This window comes from Penicillium diatomitis (assembly GCF_028827545.1).
Source record: "Penicillium diatomitis strain IBT 30728 chromosome Unknown utg000015l_segment0_segment0, whole genome shotgun sequence".
In the NCBI taxonomy this organism is placed as follows: Eukaryota; Fungi; Ascomycota; class Eurotiomycetes; order Eurotiales; family Aspergillaceae; genus Penicillium; species Penicillium diatomitis.
Window position 1 is genome coordinate 966,732 of NW_026623187.1, and position 15,493 is coordinate 982,224.

General features: G+C 53.5%; 5 protein-coding genes across 5 annotated transcripts; 4 read left to right on the forward strand and 1 right to left on the reverse strand.

The window, feature by feature from the left end:
• Positions 1-1,687: 1,687 nt before the first annotated feature.
• N7539_009094 (Sec7 domain protein) lies at positions 1,688-6,042 on the forward strand (the record flags this gene model as incomplete). Its single annotated transcript, XM_056938689.1, has 2 exons — positions 1,688-4,085; positions 4,145-6,042. 2 exons carry the CDS (start codon positions 1,688-1,690, stop codon positions 6,040-6,042), a joined length of 4,296 nt encoding a protein of 1,431 aa, XP_056786066.1.
• A 1,256-nt stretch (positions 6,043-7,298) lies between these two features.
• On the forward strand, positions 7,299-7,685 carry N7539_009095 (uncharacterized protein; the record flags this gene model as incomplete). Its single annotated transcript, XM_056938690.1, has 2 exons — positions 7,299-7,380; positions 7,468-7,685. 2 exons carry the CDS (start codon positions 7,299-7,301, stop codon positions 7,683-7,685), a joined length of 300 nt encoding a protein of 99 aa, XP_056786067.1.
• Positions 7,686-7,870: 185 nt separating this feature from the next.
• Positions 7,871-8,382, forward strand: N7539_009096 (uncharacterized protein; the record flags this gene model as incomplete). The annotated part of the gene is made up of 2 exons (XM_056938691.1): positions 7,871-8,086; positions 8,320-8,382. The coding sequence occupies 2 exons, from the start codon at positions 7,871-7,873 to the stop codon at positions 8,380-8,382; spliced, it is 279 nt and encodes a 92-aa protein (XP_056786068.1).
• A 408-nt stretch (positions 8,383-8,790) lies between these two features.
• Positions 8,791-13,718, forward strand: N7539_009097 (putative anucleate primary sterigmata (ApsB); the record flags this gene model as incomplete). Its single annotated transcript, XM_056938692.1, has 2 exons — positions 8,791-10,902; positions 10,980-13,718. 2 exons carry the CDS (start codon positions 8,791-8,793, stop codon positions 13,716-13,718), a joined length of 4,851 nt encoding a protein of 1,616 aa, XP_056786069.1.
• A 541-nt stretch (positions 13,719-14,259) lies between these two features.
• N7539_009098 (nicotinate-nucleotide diphosphorylase (carboxylating)) lies at positions 14,260-15,425 on the reverse strand (the record flags this gene model as incomplete). The annotated part of the gene is made up of 2 exons (XM_056938693.1): positions 14,260-15,108; positions 15,270-15,425. 2 exons carry the CDS (start codon positions 15,423-15,425, stop codon positions 14,260-14,262), a joined length of 1,005 nt encoding a protein of 334 aa, XP_056786070.1.
• Positions 15,426-15,493: the final 68 nt, after the last annotated feature.

The window sequence follows — 15,493 nt, forward strand, 5'->3', positions numbered from 1 at the left end:
AAAACTTGGTAATCTCGTGCTTTTCATCACATGATGAGTTCACCCAAGTTCCTGGTAGTTCCTGGTTCCTGCTGTTCCTCTTGGAACAACCCTCGCATAATACCAAGTTCAGCTTCAAAGTTGGGCCAGATGGGCTCCACTCCACAGGGTCCACTCAAGAAGCTCTCAACTCGCGTGGCTTTGCCTTCCTTTGCTTTCTTTTTCCTCTTCTGAACCCTCCACGAGGCCAATAAGGAGTGAAGCCATCGTCACTGAGACATGAGAGATCACAAGTCTTTCATGACCATCACGGGCGAAGATGTCAAGTATACACTAGTGATGCCCTCACAAAGATCATTCTCTGCTGCTTTCACCGTCTTCTCAACCCATGACATCAATCATGGGTGAATGGGTCTGTTATCTGCTGAACATGCGCATTGTCTCAGATCTGTAGGACCAGTCGTACGGCATATGAGCTGCATCCAAAAAATTGTCCGATTGATGTACCCTTGGACTTTGACAAATGTGCTGCATGATCAGCACCAGCAGGGATTTGCGTGTTGAGGAGGAACACACTCAGTCCACATCGACATCCAGAGATATACTGTATCTTAATTGAGTTACTATGATGCATCGAGGGTACAGGGATCATTTGCCACAGGTACCGTCCGTCTCGAGATCTACATCCCGGGATCGAAGAAATTGATCAACCTTTACGATTGATCAACTACTCCCGATCTCAACATTCATTGAGAATGACCTGCGCACACACTACACAGGTACTCAATAAGTTTACATACATTTCATCACTCCACCTTCAACACCGTATATCAAGAGACAACTCCGTACAACTACCTCCTCTCACCTCTGAAACTCCAAGCAATCAGCCGCCCCTTGTTTCAGTGTCCGCTTGGCTGCAACGACCGCCAGATTCTTCGGCTTCGGCTGGTTCATCGCTAAGCCAACGGTATATCTGCGTGTTTTCTGCAGCCACCTGCAGATGGTTCAAAAGATGAATTGGAATCCCTCGTCTACCCACCCTCGGCCCTCCATAGTTGTCCAAGCGTTTGCAATTTCGGGAATAGAGTTCCACCGTTTCCACACGTCCACAGTCCACCGTCCACAGTGACACGTCCTCGGCAGGTCAAAGCCCTCCAGTTCAGGAGTTCGTCCCGCCCCCGGGTTCCTCTGTCGGATCTCTGGTCGACTAGTCTCCTCGAGTTCGGCTTTTCTCATTCTCCACGATCCTGGCCTCCTGGCTTGAATGGTGGTGTTGCCTCCCTCGTGCTGCTGCAATTGAGTCCGATCCGGGCTTCTAATCCTTCGGCGCCCTGCTGCTCTCGGTGCGCAGTTGCTCAATCGCATTCTATGACCACGGACATGCGATGACCAACTGAGACAATACTCCCCGTCCTCCGTGCCCCATCAATTGAACGAGCGACCTTTTTCGGTGCAGGTGGCCTGGTGCTTCGCACCACGCCTCCCAGCAACACGACCCATTGGGTTGCGACTGCTTGCCAGTGACAGAGAGGTATGCATGCGACCGTGAACTGGGGATTATTTCCGCTCCTCAACCCCCTCTATATCCCTCGCGCAAATCCTCGCCAGCCGGCTCCCCTGAAGGACATCGGACATGTTGAGCCCACCGTGATCGTACCCGCTCGGAATAAACGTCGTCGAGACTGACTCTGCCTATCTCAGTGCGACCATGTCTCAGCGTGCGGTCTACCCGTCCCCCTCTCCGCCACGTACACCTCCCTCCCAAACCTCCAAGTTTCGATCCAAGCGTGCCTATCCTGCCCGTCCGTCTATCCGGGACACCTTCCCGGACGCCAGCACTCAGGGTAATGCACCCAGGGCCAGCGAGTCGGGCGACGAGCGGGACCCGCATGACTTGTCGTTGTCGCCCAAGCATGCGGCCCGGACCTCCATCGTCGATAACATGCTCTTGTCGCTAGACCAATTTGATGGACCGGGATCATCCTTCCTTGATGACTATCGACTCTTCAATTCTGCCTTCGAACCCGACTCCCAAGGTCGATATCGTGGTCACACCTTTTCCTCCTCAATGTCGTCCGACGCAGACTTGGCCCACGACGATGCCAGTAGCAGCCGTTATGCCACAGTGACCGCCGGTGGTCGGCGGAGCAACAACAGTTCCATTCATCAGACCGTGCCCAAAAGAATGGGCAGCGCCCGTGGGCCCGAGTCCATGGGCTCTAGAGGCGGCATGAGTTCTCGAGTCAATGATGTGCGGCAGGGCAGCAAGGGTAGCTTTCACTCCAATGGCGATTATTCATATCCTGTGCACAGGAGTCGTGCAGACTCGGATGGCCCATACCGACGCTCAGAAAGTTTTGACTGTGGACCGAAGAAGGCTTACAACCAATTCGCCGATCACGGTTCGGCCCAGGATTCACTGTTGTACGACGATGACGCTGCGCCCACCCCGAGCATTCCCGCTGGTCCTCGCAAACACTATGACTACAAGATCCCGAGTACCAGTACATCTCGGACCCCGGGAACATCACGACGCAACAGCATCAAATCCTCCAGTGCTGCACCAGCTCGGCGCAATCGCACTGAAAACATCGGGACAGGCTCCCTGAAGCTGAAAGACCACGACTTCTTCGGTGATCCAGATTTGGACCCTCTCTCGAGCCCCCCAGCGGTTTTGGATCCCCCAGCTCCCAGCCCAACTATCTCTTACAATAAGCCGGCATACCCTCCCTCAGAGGCCATCAATCCAAGCACGATACCAGCGTTGCCGCCAACCCAGCAAAGCCCGATCGTTCAGAAAGAAAGACCAGGATTCTTCCGTCGAGTCTTTGGGTCGTCGTCGAAAGCATTCTCACCCGCAGAAGGGCCCGTCTCCACAACGAGCGATCTGGCGCTCCGAACTGATGGCGAGGGTAGAAATCCCTCAGCCGCGACTGGGTCATCCAGGGCTTGGGGCTCCCAACAGACGCGTCCCTCACAGCAGCAGCAGCCGCCGCCACCTCCCAAAAGCGCTGTCGCAACCACTTCCACGGCGGGTGCTCGTAAAAATCCTCCACAAGTAGTCAGACAAAAGTCCTCTTTCTTTCGCCGGCGAAAGAAGTCGGTTGCTGAAAATGTGCCTCCGCCAATCAAGCTGCCTCAAGAGCTCTCCCCTAACACCCTGGATATGACGGGCCCTCAAGCAAGTCCCGTGAGTAGCTTGCGCCAGATGATGCACCAGTATCTGGATGAACCCGGTGCTTCAGCAGACACAGATCGCAAAGGATACTCTCACAATGCTGAGAATCAGCGCGTGGAGTCCGTCCCACTCGAAGCGAAGAGGCCCCCAGGAATCGTCGCGGCCTCCGGCAGTAGCTCGAAGCCCAACCTCAAAATCGAGCCCCAAAGCTCTTCTCAGGGTCCGGACTCGCGCGTGTCGACAGCGACTGGTGCCGGCGCAAGTAGCGACTCTCAAAATGCAAGTGATGTGGAGTCCTTCTGCTCCACGGATTCCCCCTTGCAGGAGAAGAACTCTAATGCCAACCCCTCGAACACGCTGTCCCCCGTCGCAGAGCATCCCTCTCGCACCATTCGTGTCTCAACCACAATGGCGCCACCAGCTGCTCCTCATCAGAACATGGCGGCGAGCAGTGGGAGATTGTTCTTGCCTGGAGACGTCACTATTCCCCAGTCACCGGCGGCCTCAGACGTGTCGCAGTATCTCACTGCATCGAACACGCCCGTCATTGAGTCTGAGGAACCTCAGATCGTTGTGAATGGTGACGAGTCAAATTCCAAGGAGGATATGACCAACGGGCCTGGCGATGCTCTGGAAGATGGGCCTACAGCGCAAGACCGCGAGCAAGCCCAGAAGTTGTTTGAGAGTCAAGAGCAAATGGTCGGCAATGTACCAGCGGCTGCTTGGCTTGGAGATCCTGATCGAGCATTGGTCCGAGAGGCATACATGCGACTCTTCAACTGGTCAAATATGAATATTCTGGCTGCGCTCCGAAGCCTGTGCCAACGCCTTATCTTGAAGGGAGAGACGCAGCAAGTCGACAGAGTGTTGGACGCATTCTCCTGCCGATGGTGTGACTGCAACCCGAGCCACGGTTTCAAAGCTACTGGTATGTGATTGCTCCCGTTCCTCAAAGTTCTGGGCACTCTTTTCTTACAATCTCAACAGATGTGGTTCACACTATTTGCTATTCACTTCTACTGCTCAACACTGATCTCCACCTGGCGGATATCGAGCAAAAGATGACCAAGACGCAGTTTGTTCGTAACACGATGCCCACGATTCATCGTGTGGCCATCGATGCGGCACCCGAGAGCTTCGAAACACTACGACCTCAGAAGGCCAGGAGCACCCCTACTGCTGAGTCGCTTCATTCAGGGACCGGCCCAAGTCGCTTATCCAATATCCCTGCAGACTCGAATCATGAATCTTCGAGTGATTACAGCCGTCGTAGTGCACCCGAGGCCGACGCGGGTCCCCTGGTCTGTTCTCCCTTCAATGGGACCATGAGAGCATGGGAGCAGCAGGTCGAAATGGTGTTGAAGGATTTTTATACTTCGATCCAGCGTGAGAGACTGCCTCTTTTCGGCGCGCCGCGTGAAAGGGAGGTGACTCGGATGGCGTCGAGTAACTTCTTGGCACCATCGGCAGGCAATCTTCGCCGTAGTCCAAGCACAATCAGTAAGAGCGGCTCGGATATCTTCCCGCGTGGACGTTCTGCAGACTCACGCCACGGTGCCGCACGCTGGTCATCCAAACCTCGCTCACGCGGAGCACGGCTCTATCCATCGTCCATGATGGGGTCTAGCCGAACCAGCTTGGACGACCAGTCCTCGGTTTGGAGTCCTGCCGCATCCAGCACCTGGAGCAAATATTCGCTTGGAAAATTCACCTCGGTGTCAGTGGATTCATTCGGCTCCGAATACCCCCGAGGCGAGTATCAGCAATCCATTGGGTTTGCCAACGCTTTGAGTCAGGCCATCATCCGAGAGGACTCTGCGACATCGGTGTACAGCTATGAGGAACCGTCGACTCCGCTCCTAGAAGATGAGACCCTGGCGTTGGCGGGTGCTCCCTGGGCCAAGGAGGGTAGTGTTAAACACAAACACCATCTGGACGCCGTTGATAAACGTGCCAAGGATCGGAACTGGAATGAGTGCTTCGCCGTTATCCAGCAGGGATGGATGCGACTTTTCTCCTTCAACAATGCATCCAAGACCATGCGCCAAAGAGCCAAACAGCGCGGAGGTGTTGTGGTTGGTGGCGGCAACTGGACTGAAAATGCCGAGGAGATCTGGAAATTCATGCTTCGTCAGACTATCGCGAGTGCGCTGCCATCACCGGGATACTCCAAGTCCCGTCCCCACGTGTGGGCTCTCAGTCTACCGACAGGCGCTGTCCATCTCTTCCAGGTGGGTACGCCGGAGATTGTCCGGGAATTTGTCTCGACTGCGAACTACTGGAGTGCTCGACTTTCGAAACAGCCTCTGGTCGGTGGGATCAGCAACATCGAGTATGGCTGGAGTGATGCCGTCATCAATAGCGCTTTGATCAACGGCGAGAGCCGCTCACCACCCACCTCGTCCGGCGCTGCACGCCAGAGTATCCAGAGTTCCATTCGAAGCTCTCTGGACCATCAGGGAGTCGTGCGGCCCAAGCTTCCGGCTGACCGTGTGCACATTAGCGACTGGAGTCCGCCGCAGCAAAGTATGGTCGCCTCGCACCAGTCAGAAGAAGAGCAACTCAAAGCGCTGCAAACGTACGTTCAGAATGTGGAGGATGACCTTCAGCGTCACAACGAGCTTCGACCTGCCATGAATCTGGCGTTCTCACCACGGCATCCAAACGCCACCAAGGCAATGGCCAACTGGGAGCGCAAGTCCTCATATCTCCTGCGGGAGATTGTCAAGTTCCGCACATATATTGATTCCCTTCGGAACGCCATTGCGAAGAAGTCTGAGATATACTCCTCGACAAACAGTTATTTCAACCCCGACCTTGACGGCACGGGTGCGGATGCGGATGCGGATACCGAGGCGCAGCGAGACTCTGATCAACCTCATTAGACTTCACTTGAAACGTCTGCTGCAGGCTGATCCTGCTATGATACTTGATTCAACTCCCCTGTTTCCCGCTCATTGTCATATGCTCTTATCGCATCCTGCTCCCCCCCTTTTTTTTCTTTCCCCTTTCCTGTCTTGACTTTACTATATTCCCCCTTCTCCTGTCTTCTTTATTATCCTCTCTCTTCTCTTGTGTCCACTTCCTTCCTTTTAATGTATATTCCTTCGCTCCGGCTTGCTGGGATGGTCTTGCCAGATGTGTTTTGCGCCCTCGTGATCCATGCGATGGGGTTTGGTTTTTCGGTTTGATGCTTAAGGCCACGACTTGAAAGATGCCATGGATACCATGATTGTTGTTTCTTTTCTCTCTCTCTTTCGCTCAGAGACCTTCCAAGTTGGTCTCACTAACCACTTGAATATACATGCCAACAAGAATCAACACGTGGTTTAACGATGATAGACGAATGTAAAGACTTTGTAGCTGTCAAATCGCCAATCCTAACTCGAAAAACACGGAAGAGACAGTTCTTTGGATCAAAATGTTGTGAACGGTGCTCGAGCTCGAGCTTTGGGGGCTTTGTCACGGTTTGACTCTAAAGTGATTGAAGTACCTCAAAACGCCTATACAGTCTACACTCTATAGTAGTATACAGTCATGCACTAGGCACTAAAGATGGTTTTTAGTAATCATATCAGCACCACAACCCAAGGTACCTACCTGACTTGCTCCTGGTTTGAAAAAAGAGTGTGTCGGCTTAAAATCAAGGTCGGTCTGGCAATAAACTGTAAGCCTGGCAATCCCCCCCGGTCGACGACGTGCCTGGCCGTGCCGATAACAGGTACTCTCCATCAAATTTTGGCGGCGGCAGTCTCGAAATTAATTAATCTTCATCCCCTGCTCACGCATTTCGAGGGAATTCTCGATCAGCCACGGTTGACATTTCACGATGGGGACCACAAACCCTTTTGACTTATTCAAAGCTCAGCAGGCTAAAAAGCGCCTTGATCAATTCTCCAGCGACTTGGAAGCGGCCATCAATAATGCGAGTTCCAGAGTCCAGACCTTATCGTACGACATCTGTAGTCGCCTTTGCACTGGGAGAATGATGACTTGGGCGGTGCGGACCTTGAGGTCAAACTCCTGAAAGCCTTCCAGTCTCTTGACGGATTTGAGACCGACATTTTTAGCATTCCTTTCATCGACCCCGAGTTGGCACTGCTGCAATATCTGACACGCTGGTCATGACAACGTTCCGGAGATGACTCGCTCCGAATTTACGTTTACGCAGGCCATGCAGATGGAGGAGCTGCAGGAACAACTGCAAGTCGCTGGGACTTGGCGTAAGTTATATCATAATATAAGGCTTGCAGGTATAGTTTATTTAACGCGAATCGATTAAAGGAGCGGCTCTTCTGATCGGAGAACAGGCAGACTTCGAGGGCCCCTACTCAGCTGGTGGTTTATCCGTGAATGTCTCGAACGTGTTCCGGGTGAGATGTGTTACATCTTTGATTGTTGCTCCGCCGGATTAGAGGCCTTGGCTACGTACGAGGGCGCGGAGTGTCTGGCAGCCACTGCCTGGGATCAGAAAGCAGCTGCGACTCTCCAATATCCCTTTACCCAGGTTGTCATCCCACGACTTTAGCTCAGCTTTTTGCCAAAATTTTCCGCGATGCACAGCAAAATCAGGTCGGGGCTGCGCCAGTTCATATCCTTAAACCGAATACACCAAGCGTGACTCTCGGTCGATGTCACTCAGGATCGGTTACAAGAAGCGTCGACCGGGAGTCCTACAAAGTCCTGCTTGGTGTCGAGGTTTATGATGTCTCTATGGATGCGGCACAGTGGAAGGCATGGCTTGCTCGGAGTGTTCCCGCCAGCGTCTTCTCTACCGAAGTCACTATCGAAGGAGCATTTCAAGGCTCTGATCTCCTTCTTTCCAGCATTCCTACAGAAATCTGGACCATGATGCCGGCTAATGATCCATCGTACACGTTCGTCGGACACGTTACGTCTAGCAATCTGCTGCTTCAGCAACCATCCCGAGTAAGTGAGCCCACGAGCGGTACGCTTCCAAGATGGTCTGTAGCTTGGTCTGAATCGCGAAATTAGCTGCCGTGTGACTAGGAGGCCCAGCCGCTGCGAACCCCTGATAGAGAGATGTTCGGTAGTCATTGAGTATCATCTATTTTACGTGCTTCTGGTTCGAGGTCACATATCCACTTTGTGATGTTTTCATTTACGGTCAGATATTACCAGATCGTACCACACTCATCTAGTTGTTTTCGCATTTTCGTGGTGCGGTGAATGGTGACAAGGCCGGCATCGAGGGCAACCGTTAAATATCCGGCAGAACTGCCTGCCGCTTCCTAATCTACTCTCGACCGCCTCAGGCGTATTTGATTACGGAGATCATACCAGTGGGTCAGAGCTACTTTGGGGGGGGTCAGATATGAACAAATACCATCTGACAGGCACTCTACTTTGTACCTGATCCTTTTATCAAAAGCTCCTGCTTTGTTGACCGACAACATGCGGTGCTTACTACTCATACTGACGCATCGTAGGAATTCTTCGCTCCACACTCCCTTCAACACAACCTCAACTTTATACTTCAAGACAACTCTCCGAGCTTCGATGAGAGCTGTCATACCAATCTGCACCGGCTGCACAACGATTCGTCATTCGGGGTGGGTTCGTGGCGGCTGTGCTTGTGGGTACCCCAAACACGCCTAGAACTGTCCGTCACCATGTCGACCAGCGCCCAAGATGCAGCGACACCTCCGGGCGCCATCCGTGACCCGCCCTCTCTGCAGATTCCCTCCTCTTCCCATGATTCGGGCCCATACTACACACCCACCGATCTTTCGACCCTGAATGCCGACGTCAGCGCGTCCGATTACTTCATGGCCGAGGAAGACGCGCGGGGCGCCGACCCCCCGAATGACATTTCCCACGATGACGCCGCAATTCATGAACATCATAACACGAGCGGCGCACAGGGTTTGACCGCATCTTCCGCCTCGACACAGGCAACGCCGAACAACGACTCTACGGCCGACGCGCCTGCGACCGGGGGGTCTGAAGCCGCGACCGAAATTGAAGCCCAGTCGACAGAGGCGCAAACAGAAGATGAGACTGGACATCGTGGTGAACCCGCGATTACGGTTGATCAATGGCATGGGGAGGACGATACGGGGTTTCTCCCGCCTTTGATGGACCACGACGATATTAGTCTCCTGCAATCGAGTGAGAACGGCGATCATGAGCGCGAGCGCGTGAATAATCAGACCTTGATGGAGGAGCATGAAATGCGCCGGAAGCTGATGGACATGGAGTCGAGCTTTCTACCTGAACCATCGACGATCAATGTCGCACCGAATACGAGAAATGCCGGCGCTGACGACACATATCTGGTCGGCATGGGCGGCTACGATGCTGATATGACCCAATCTTCTGCATTTTCTTTTATCCCGCCATCGGAGAGCTACCCGGAGACCGAGCACGAGCATGAAGGTAACGAAGAGGGGGCAGACTTCACAGAAGGCACGAATCAACCTCAACCCTCTGGGCCAGACACAACGTTCGATTCGTTTGCGTCTTCACCATCAGCGGCGGCTATGCTTAGGAGCTTACGGCGTGATCAACAGTTGCAGACTCCCGCTGAGCATGGCTTGCTTTCTCCAGACGAGGAGCCATTCCAGACGCCGTTCTCTCCCCTCGAGGGCGAATCGCAGTTGACGCCTTCAAAGCTACGCACCTCATCACGGAGTCTTTCGCCGGGCCACTCGAGGATATTTGGTGATCAGAGCACGAGCGCAACGGAAAGCCGAAAAGGTGGCAGTCGTCCAAAGTATTTGACCAGCCGCCAATCCTCTCAGCGACTCTCACGTTCCTCGATCGCCAGCGGTACCACCGACACAAGCCAGAGCGACGCGACACTGGGTGCCGATTTCGCGCTGCAAACGGGCGGTGCAGTGCCGGAACAATGGAATGGTCTGAATACCGGCCCGCGCGGAAACATGTTGCGAACGACGAGCCTCGGCAGCATGGCTTCCGGTATATCAGGTTTCAGCGAGGAGAATCTACTGGACCGACGGGCGGCTGTTGGCCCCGGTGAAGGTGGCTTGCAAACGCTCGAGGAGGAAAGCTCGCCTCGATCACCTCGACAAGCAGCAGCTTTGGATGATGCAAATGCCCCTGAGACTCCTCGAGCGAGACCGCAAGACAATCTACCTACCGACACTGTTATTACGGAACGTGTCAAGGGAATCCAAGTTCCTACATCTTTCGCTCAACGATTTCGAGATGACTTTGGTCACACAGGCCCTTCCACTGAAAAAAGACCGGGAGCTTCCACGTCTGCATTTGGACGAAGCGGCCGTACGATGACCCTCAAAGAACAAAGTAGCACGATCGACCGACTGTCGAAGGAGAACTTTGACTTGAAAATGCGCATCCATTTCCTGAATGAGGCCTTGAACAAGCGATCTGAAGAGGGCATCAAGGAAATGATTTCCGAAAATGTGGAGCTCAAGTCAGACAAGCTGAAACTGCAGAAAGACAACCAAGGGTTGAAACGGAAAGTCCGCGACCTGGAAAAGCAGCTCAAGGACCATCAGTCAGACAAGGCGTCTATGGTCAATCATGACCCCGAAGTGTCTGAGGACGATCGCGAGTCTGCGCAAGATGAAGAACTTGTCTACCTACGCGAGCGTGTTGAGACTTATGAGCTTGAGATTGAGCGTATGCGGTCCGAAAATATTGCTCGTGAGAGCGAGAAAAGACGATTAGCTGAGATGGTCAAGTCCTTGAGTGAGACTCGGAGTGGCGGTTCTGATACTGGTGCTCGAGAAGAGAGGGTAAGTGACTTCTGCCTCCTCCTAATTATGGTACTTGGGAAGCTAATGCATTGGCCTGTTTGTTTCTTTTTTCTCAGGACATGTGGAAGGACATGTTGGAGGCAGAAAGCGCTGCTCGTGAACAAGCGGAGGAGGAGAATCGTATGCTGCGAGAAGAGTCTATGCGCCTTAAGAGTGAGCTATACACGACGACTACATCCCTGAAACCGACACAGCGCGAACGCGGTGCATCAAACGTGTCGTACAACTCCATATCTGAGCGAGACGGTCTTCGCGGAGCATTGAGGAGCACTTCCAGCAGCACACTTGTCGTCGAACTGGAACTTTTAAAGCAAGAAAATGCCGAATTGCGAAAGGAAGTGAGTGCGCAAACATCGATGCTCACGTCACGCAATCGAGAGAAGGAGCGTCTCTACCAAGAAATCGAAGAGCTCAAGCTGGGTCACGGGCGTGATGGTAGCCGTTCCGTGGCTGGAGACAGCATACTTGATCGCTCGGCTTCTCGTGCCCAGATGCGTACTGGTTCTGAAGTGAGCGATGGAGCTGGTTTGCGTGACAACATGGATCGTGAAGAGCTGGAAGCTCGCAATGGCCAACTGCGCGATCACGTGTCAACTCTCAAGCTCGAGAACCAGAATCTCCGTGAACAATTGGATGAGCACATTCGAGAATTCGAAGCGCTTGACAAGGCCTACCAGGCCGATGTTGATCAAGCGGAGGAGGATATTATAAATCTCCAGAACGAGCGTGATCAGGCCATGCAAATGGCAGATGAACGAGACGCTGCATTCCAGGATCTGCGAGCAGAGGCGCAAGAGGAGCTGGATGCTCTTGGCGAAGAGCTTGATCAGAAGATCATGGAATGTCAGCGACTGGGCGAGGACTTGCGAAATCAAGATGAAAGCTTGAAGGTCCTCCAGGCTGAGATGCGCTCAGCCAGTGAGGGAATCATCCGACTGGAGGAGGATGCGCAAAATAACCTGCAGCGTTACAAAGCGGTGCATCAAGAACTGGAAGATGCCAATCAAGAGATGGACTCGCTTGAGAAGAGTCTCTTCGAAGCCAACTCGAAGGTGCAACGGCTGACGGTGCAGATTGAATCGAGTCAGAACGAAATTGCGTTCCTTCGAGAGGAACAAGATGGCGACAAGATCCGGATCGGCGATCTTGAGTCGGAGCTCAAGACGTACCAGATGAGCTTGCACAGTGAGAAAGAGAAGACTCGGGAATTGGAGCAACGTCTGGCAGAGGAGCGTCATCAGCGTGAAGTGGTCGGCAGTAAAGAAAAGCAGGAAGTACAGCGAATTATGAATGACCTGAATAGGGAAGCCTCGTCTGCCAAGGAAGAGGCCCGTCGTTTGAGAAAGAGCCTTTCTGCCCAGGAGATTGAGACGAACACCTGGCGCGAGCGCCTCACGGATCTGGAGAATAACCTGCGAGAGACTTTGGGCGACTTGAATGGCAGTCGATCAAGCCTGATCACCAACATTACGAAGTTGCAGAAAGAGCTGGAATCGACTGCACTGGAGTTGGAAAGTGTTCGGCAACAGCTCGACGAGAAGGAATCTCTGCTCCGGAATCGCGACGCCCTTCTAGAGAGTACTGGTCTGGAATCGCGCAAGCTCTCTGAACTGCTCGATCGTGAGCGACAGGCTCGCCGCGCTGATAAGCAGTCATTTGAGCAGTCTTTGAAGAATCACCAGCAGGCATCGCGAACCATTACCCAGAGCAACTCTCGCATCAGTGAACTTGAAAATGCTCGTAATGCGGACCGGAAGCGCTTCACTGCTCTTGAACAACAATTCCGGGAACAACTCAGCGAGCGCAATGCTCTGTTCCTCACGATCTGGAAGCGCCTGTCGACGATCTGTGGTCCAGATTGGGCACACTCAAATAGCCTCATCAACGGCAACCTGCCCAGTCAGGAAGTCATTGGAAATATGCTCTTCTGGCCGGGTTTTAGCCGGAATCTGGTTCTGAGCATCAAGACCGTGGAGGGAGTCATTGCGGGCTTCAAGACTCGCATCAAGAGCCTGGACCATGACTTTACCAAGCAATACCAGAATCTTGAGAATTCCTTTGCTCAGCGGGTTCGTCGGCTTGAACGCATCGAGGAAGCTGTCAAGAACCTGCGCAATGGACGAGGGTATTCCGGATCTTCGTCTGAGGCTGTCAAGCTGCGCGGTGAGAATCGTCTATTGAAGGCCGAGCTCAATCTCCTACAGTCAAACTCACGCACTCATGGATCCGGCTCCGCTGCCAATGCGGCTGCCGTCATGGCAAGCGGACCGCGTTCCCCATCTCTCGCGTCCACTGCAGATGCTGAGCGTGCATCGCTCACCCGTCATCACTCCACTCCAGCAGGTGGTGATCACTCAAGCCCCGGGCGAGCTCTCATGCGCAGCTCTACTGGGATTCCACAGCCATCGCAGTTTTCGTCCAGTAGCACATTGACAAGTAACAACAACAACAAAAACAACGCTGCTGGTGCAGTTGTACCTCGCTCACGGAGCGGAGCTGGCAGCTGGGAGGGCAGTGACGAGAAGTGGATTCTTCGCCTGCACGCGCTTGAGAAAGGGTTGAAAGCCGAGCGAGAAGCTCGACTACTCGACCGTAGTGGGGCACGCAAACGTCTTGAAGAGCGCGATGCTGAAAACCAGCGTCTGCGAGATCAGCTGCAACGTATGCGTGTGCGACAAGCCCCGTCGAGCACGAAAACAATCACGAACAACAGCAGTCGCGGTCGCGTACCTACTTCGGATGAAGGGCCAAGCTCGAGTGAAGGCGAGGGCATCATCGTTGATATTGAAGTGTGATGTTGATCATTTGAGACGCGCGCGATACCTGTTATATGCCGTGTATTCTTATTTGCTCTTCGTCTTTTTTTTTTTTTTTTGGTTTCTCGCTCTCTCTCTGTCTTCTTTTGGTCAAATTTGATCTTTTCAGCGGTGCATGTGCCCTGGGTGCTGTTTTTCTTGTTACGTGAAGATGCGGAAAAAGTTACTGATGATGTGATGACGGTGTTTGTGGGGAGTCTTTTTGCATGGTTGGCTGGTTGATTTCGATGTGTTTTGTTTGCCTTCCATTCAGATCCAATTAATAGTGCGAGATGTCCGTTATCTTCTAATTGAACCTCTGTTTTCAAACACTTGTTGAATGTCTTTTCTGTTTATGAAAGTTCGAGAGGAGTACGGTCGCTTGTTCGTGCGTATTTTGAAATTATACAAAAAGTCCTCTCCAGATCCCCCGGTTGTGTAACTGTCGGCTGTATACAAGTACATTTCCGTCTTGATATCCAAACTCCCTAACCAGTCTACCACCTCGGGAAACCCCATGACAGAGCTTTTGCAATCGCTCTCAGCGCAAGGAGACCTTTAGCGAAAAATCCACAATGCCCGTCCCCTGGTGAATCGAGCTCGTCGACAAGATATCCACTTCAGGACAAGCATACGTAGGCGCGCTCTCCTCCGTCAACCCCCCACTGACCTCGATCAAAAACGACCTCCCTGACGCCTTCCACTTCTCCTTCAACGCCCTGGCTGCCTCCCGCACCCCCTGCGCCGTGAAATTGTCCAACATGACCACATCCGCGCCCGCCTCAATCGCCGCATCCGCCTCCTCCAGACTCCTCACTTCCACCTCGACCTTGGTCGCAAAGCCCCCGGCCGCCTTGGCCGCGCGCACCGCCTTGGGGATCGCCGCCGCAATCGAGTCCGGATTCGTCCGACCGCCCATTCCGGCGCCGTTGTTGGCGCACGCCCACACATGGTTGTCCTTTAACATGGTCATGTGGCTGAGGTCGTGGCGGTGGGGGTCCGCGCCACCGACCAGGATGCCGTATTTCTCAACGACGCGGAAGCCCGGCGTGGTCTTGCGGGTTCCTGCGAGAATGCCGTTCCAGCCGGCGGCGCGCAGGGCGGCGAGGGTGGAGGCGGATTTGGAGGCAATGCCGGAGCAGCGGGCGAGGATGTTCAGGGCGACGCGTTCGCCGAGGAGGATTTGGCGGATGGGGCCGCGGACGGTGGCGCAGTGGGTTTTGGTGTTGGGGGGGATGGGTTGGCCTTCTTGGATATGCCATTCGGTTCTGGATGGAGATGTTAGACCGGAAGGTGTGAGGGAAATTGGGGATTGGGAGATGAGGTCCACGTACGTGCAACCCAATTGAGAAAAGACTTCATCGAAGAATGGGATACCGGCGATGATGCCCTATATATATGAGGTGTTAGAGCCGGGCTCACAATGACGATACGAACCAGATAGACCATCGAGTGGAGAAGAAGATGAGTCAAATGCACGCCATATAAGCGTCTGAACTCTCCTGCGTCTGTCGCAGCTCCGTTCCACCACCATATCTTGGTGTCACTTACCGCACTCTTTCCAAGCAAACGAGCCTCGCCCTCAGACTCGCCTACGACAAAACCGCCATAGTCGAGACTGGGGCAATCTTCCTCGAGCCAGTCGGCAATTTGCCGCTTGTAGTTCCCCGGAAGCAGGTGACGCAGGTCTCCGTGAGAAGCGGCCATTTTTGACGAGAGAGATATATAGCCCTTGGATCAAGATGATACCGGTATGTCGAAGGCTCGCAAGGACA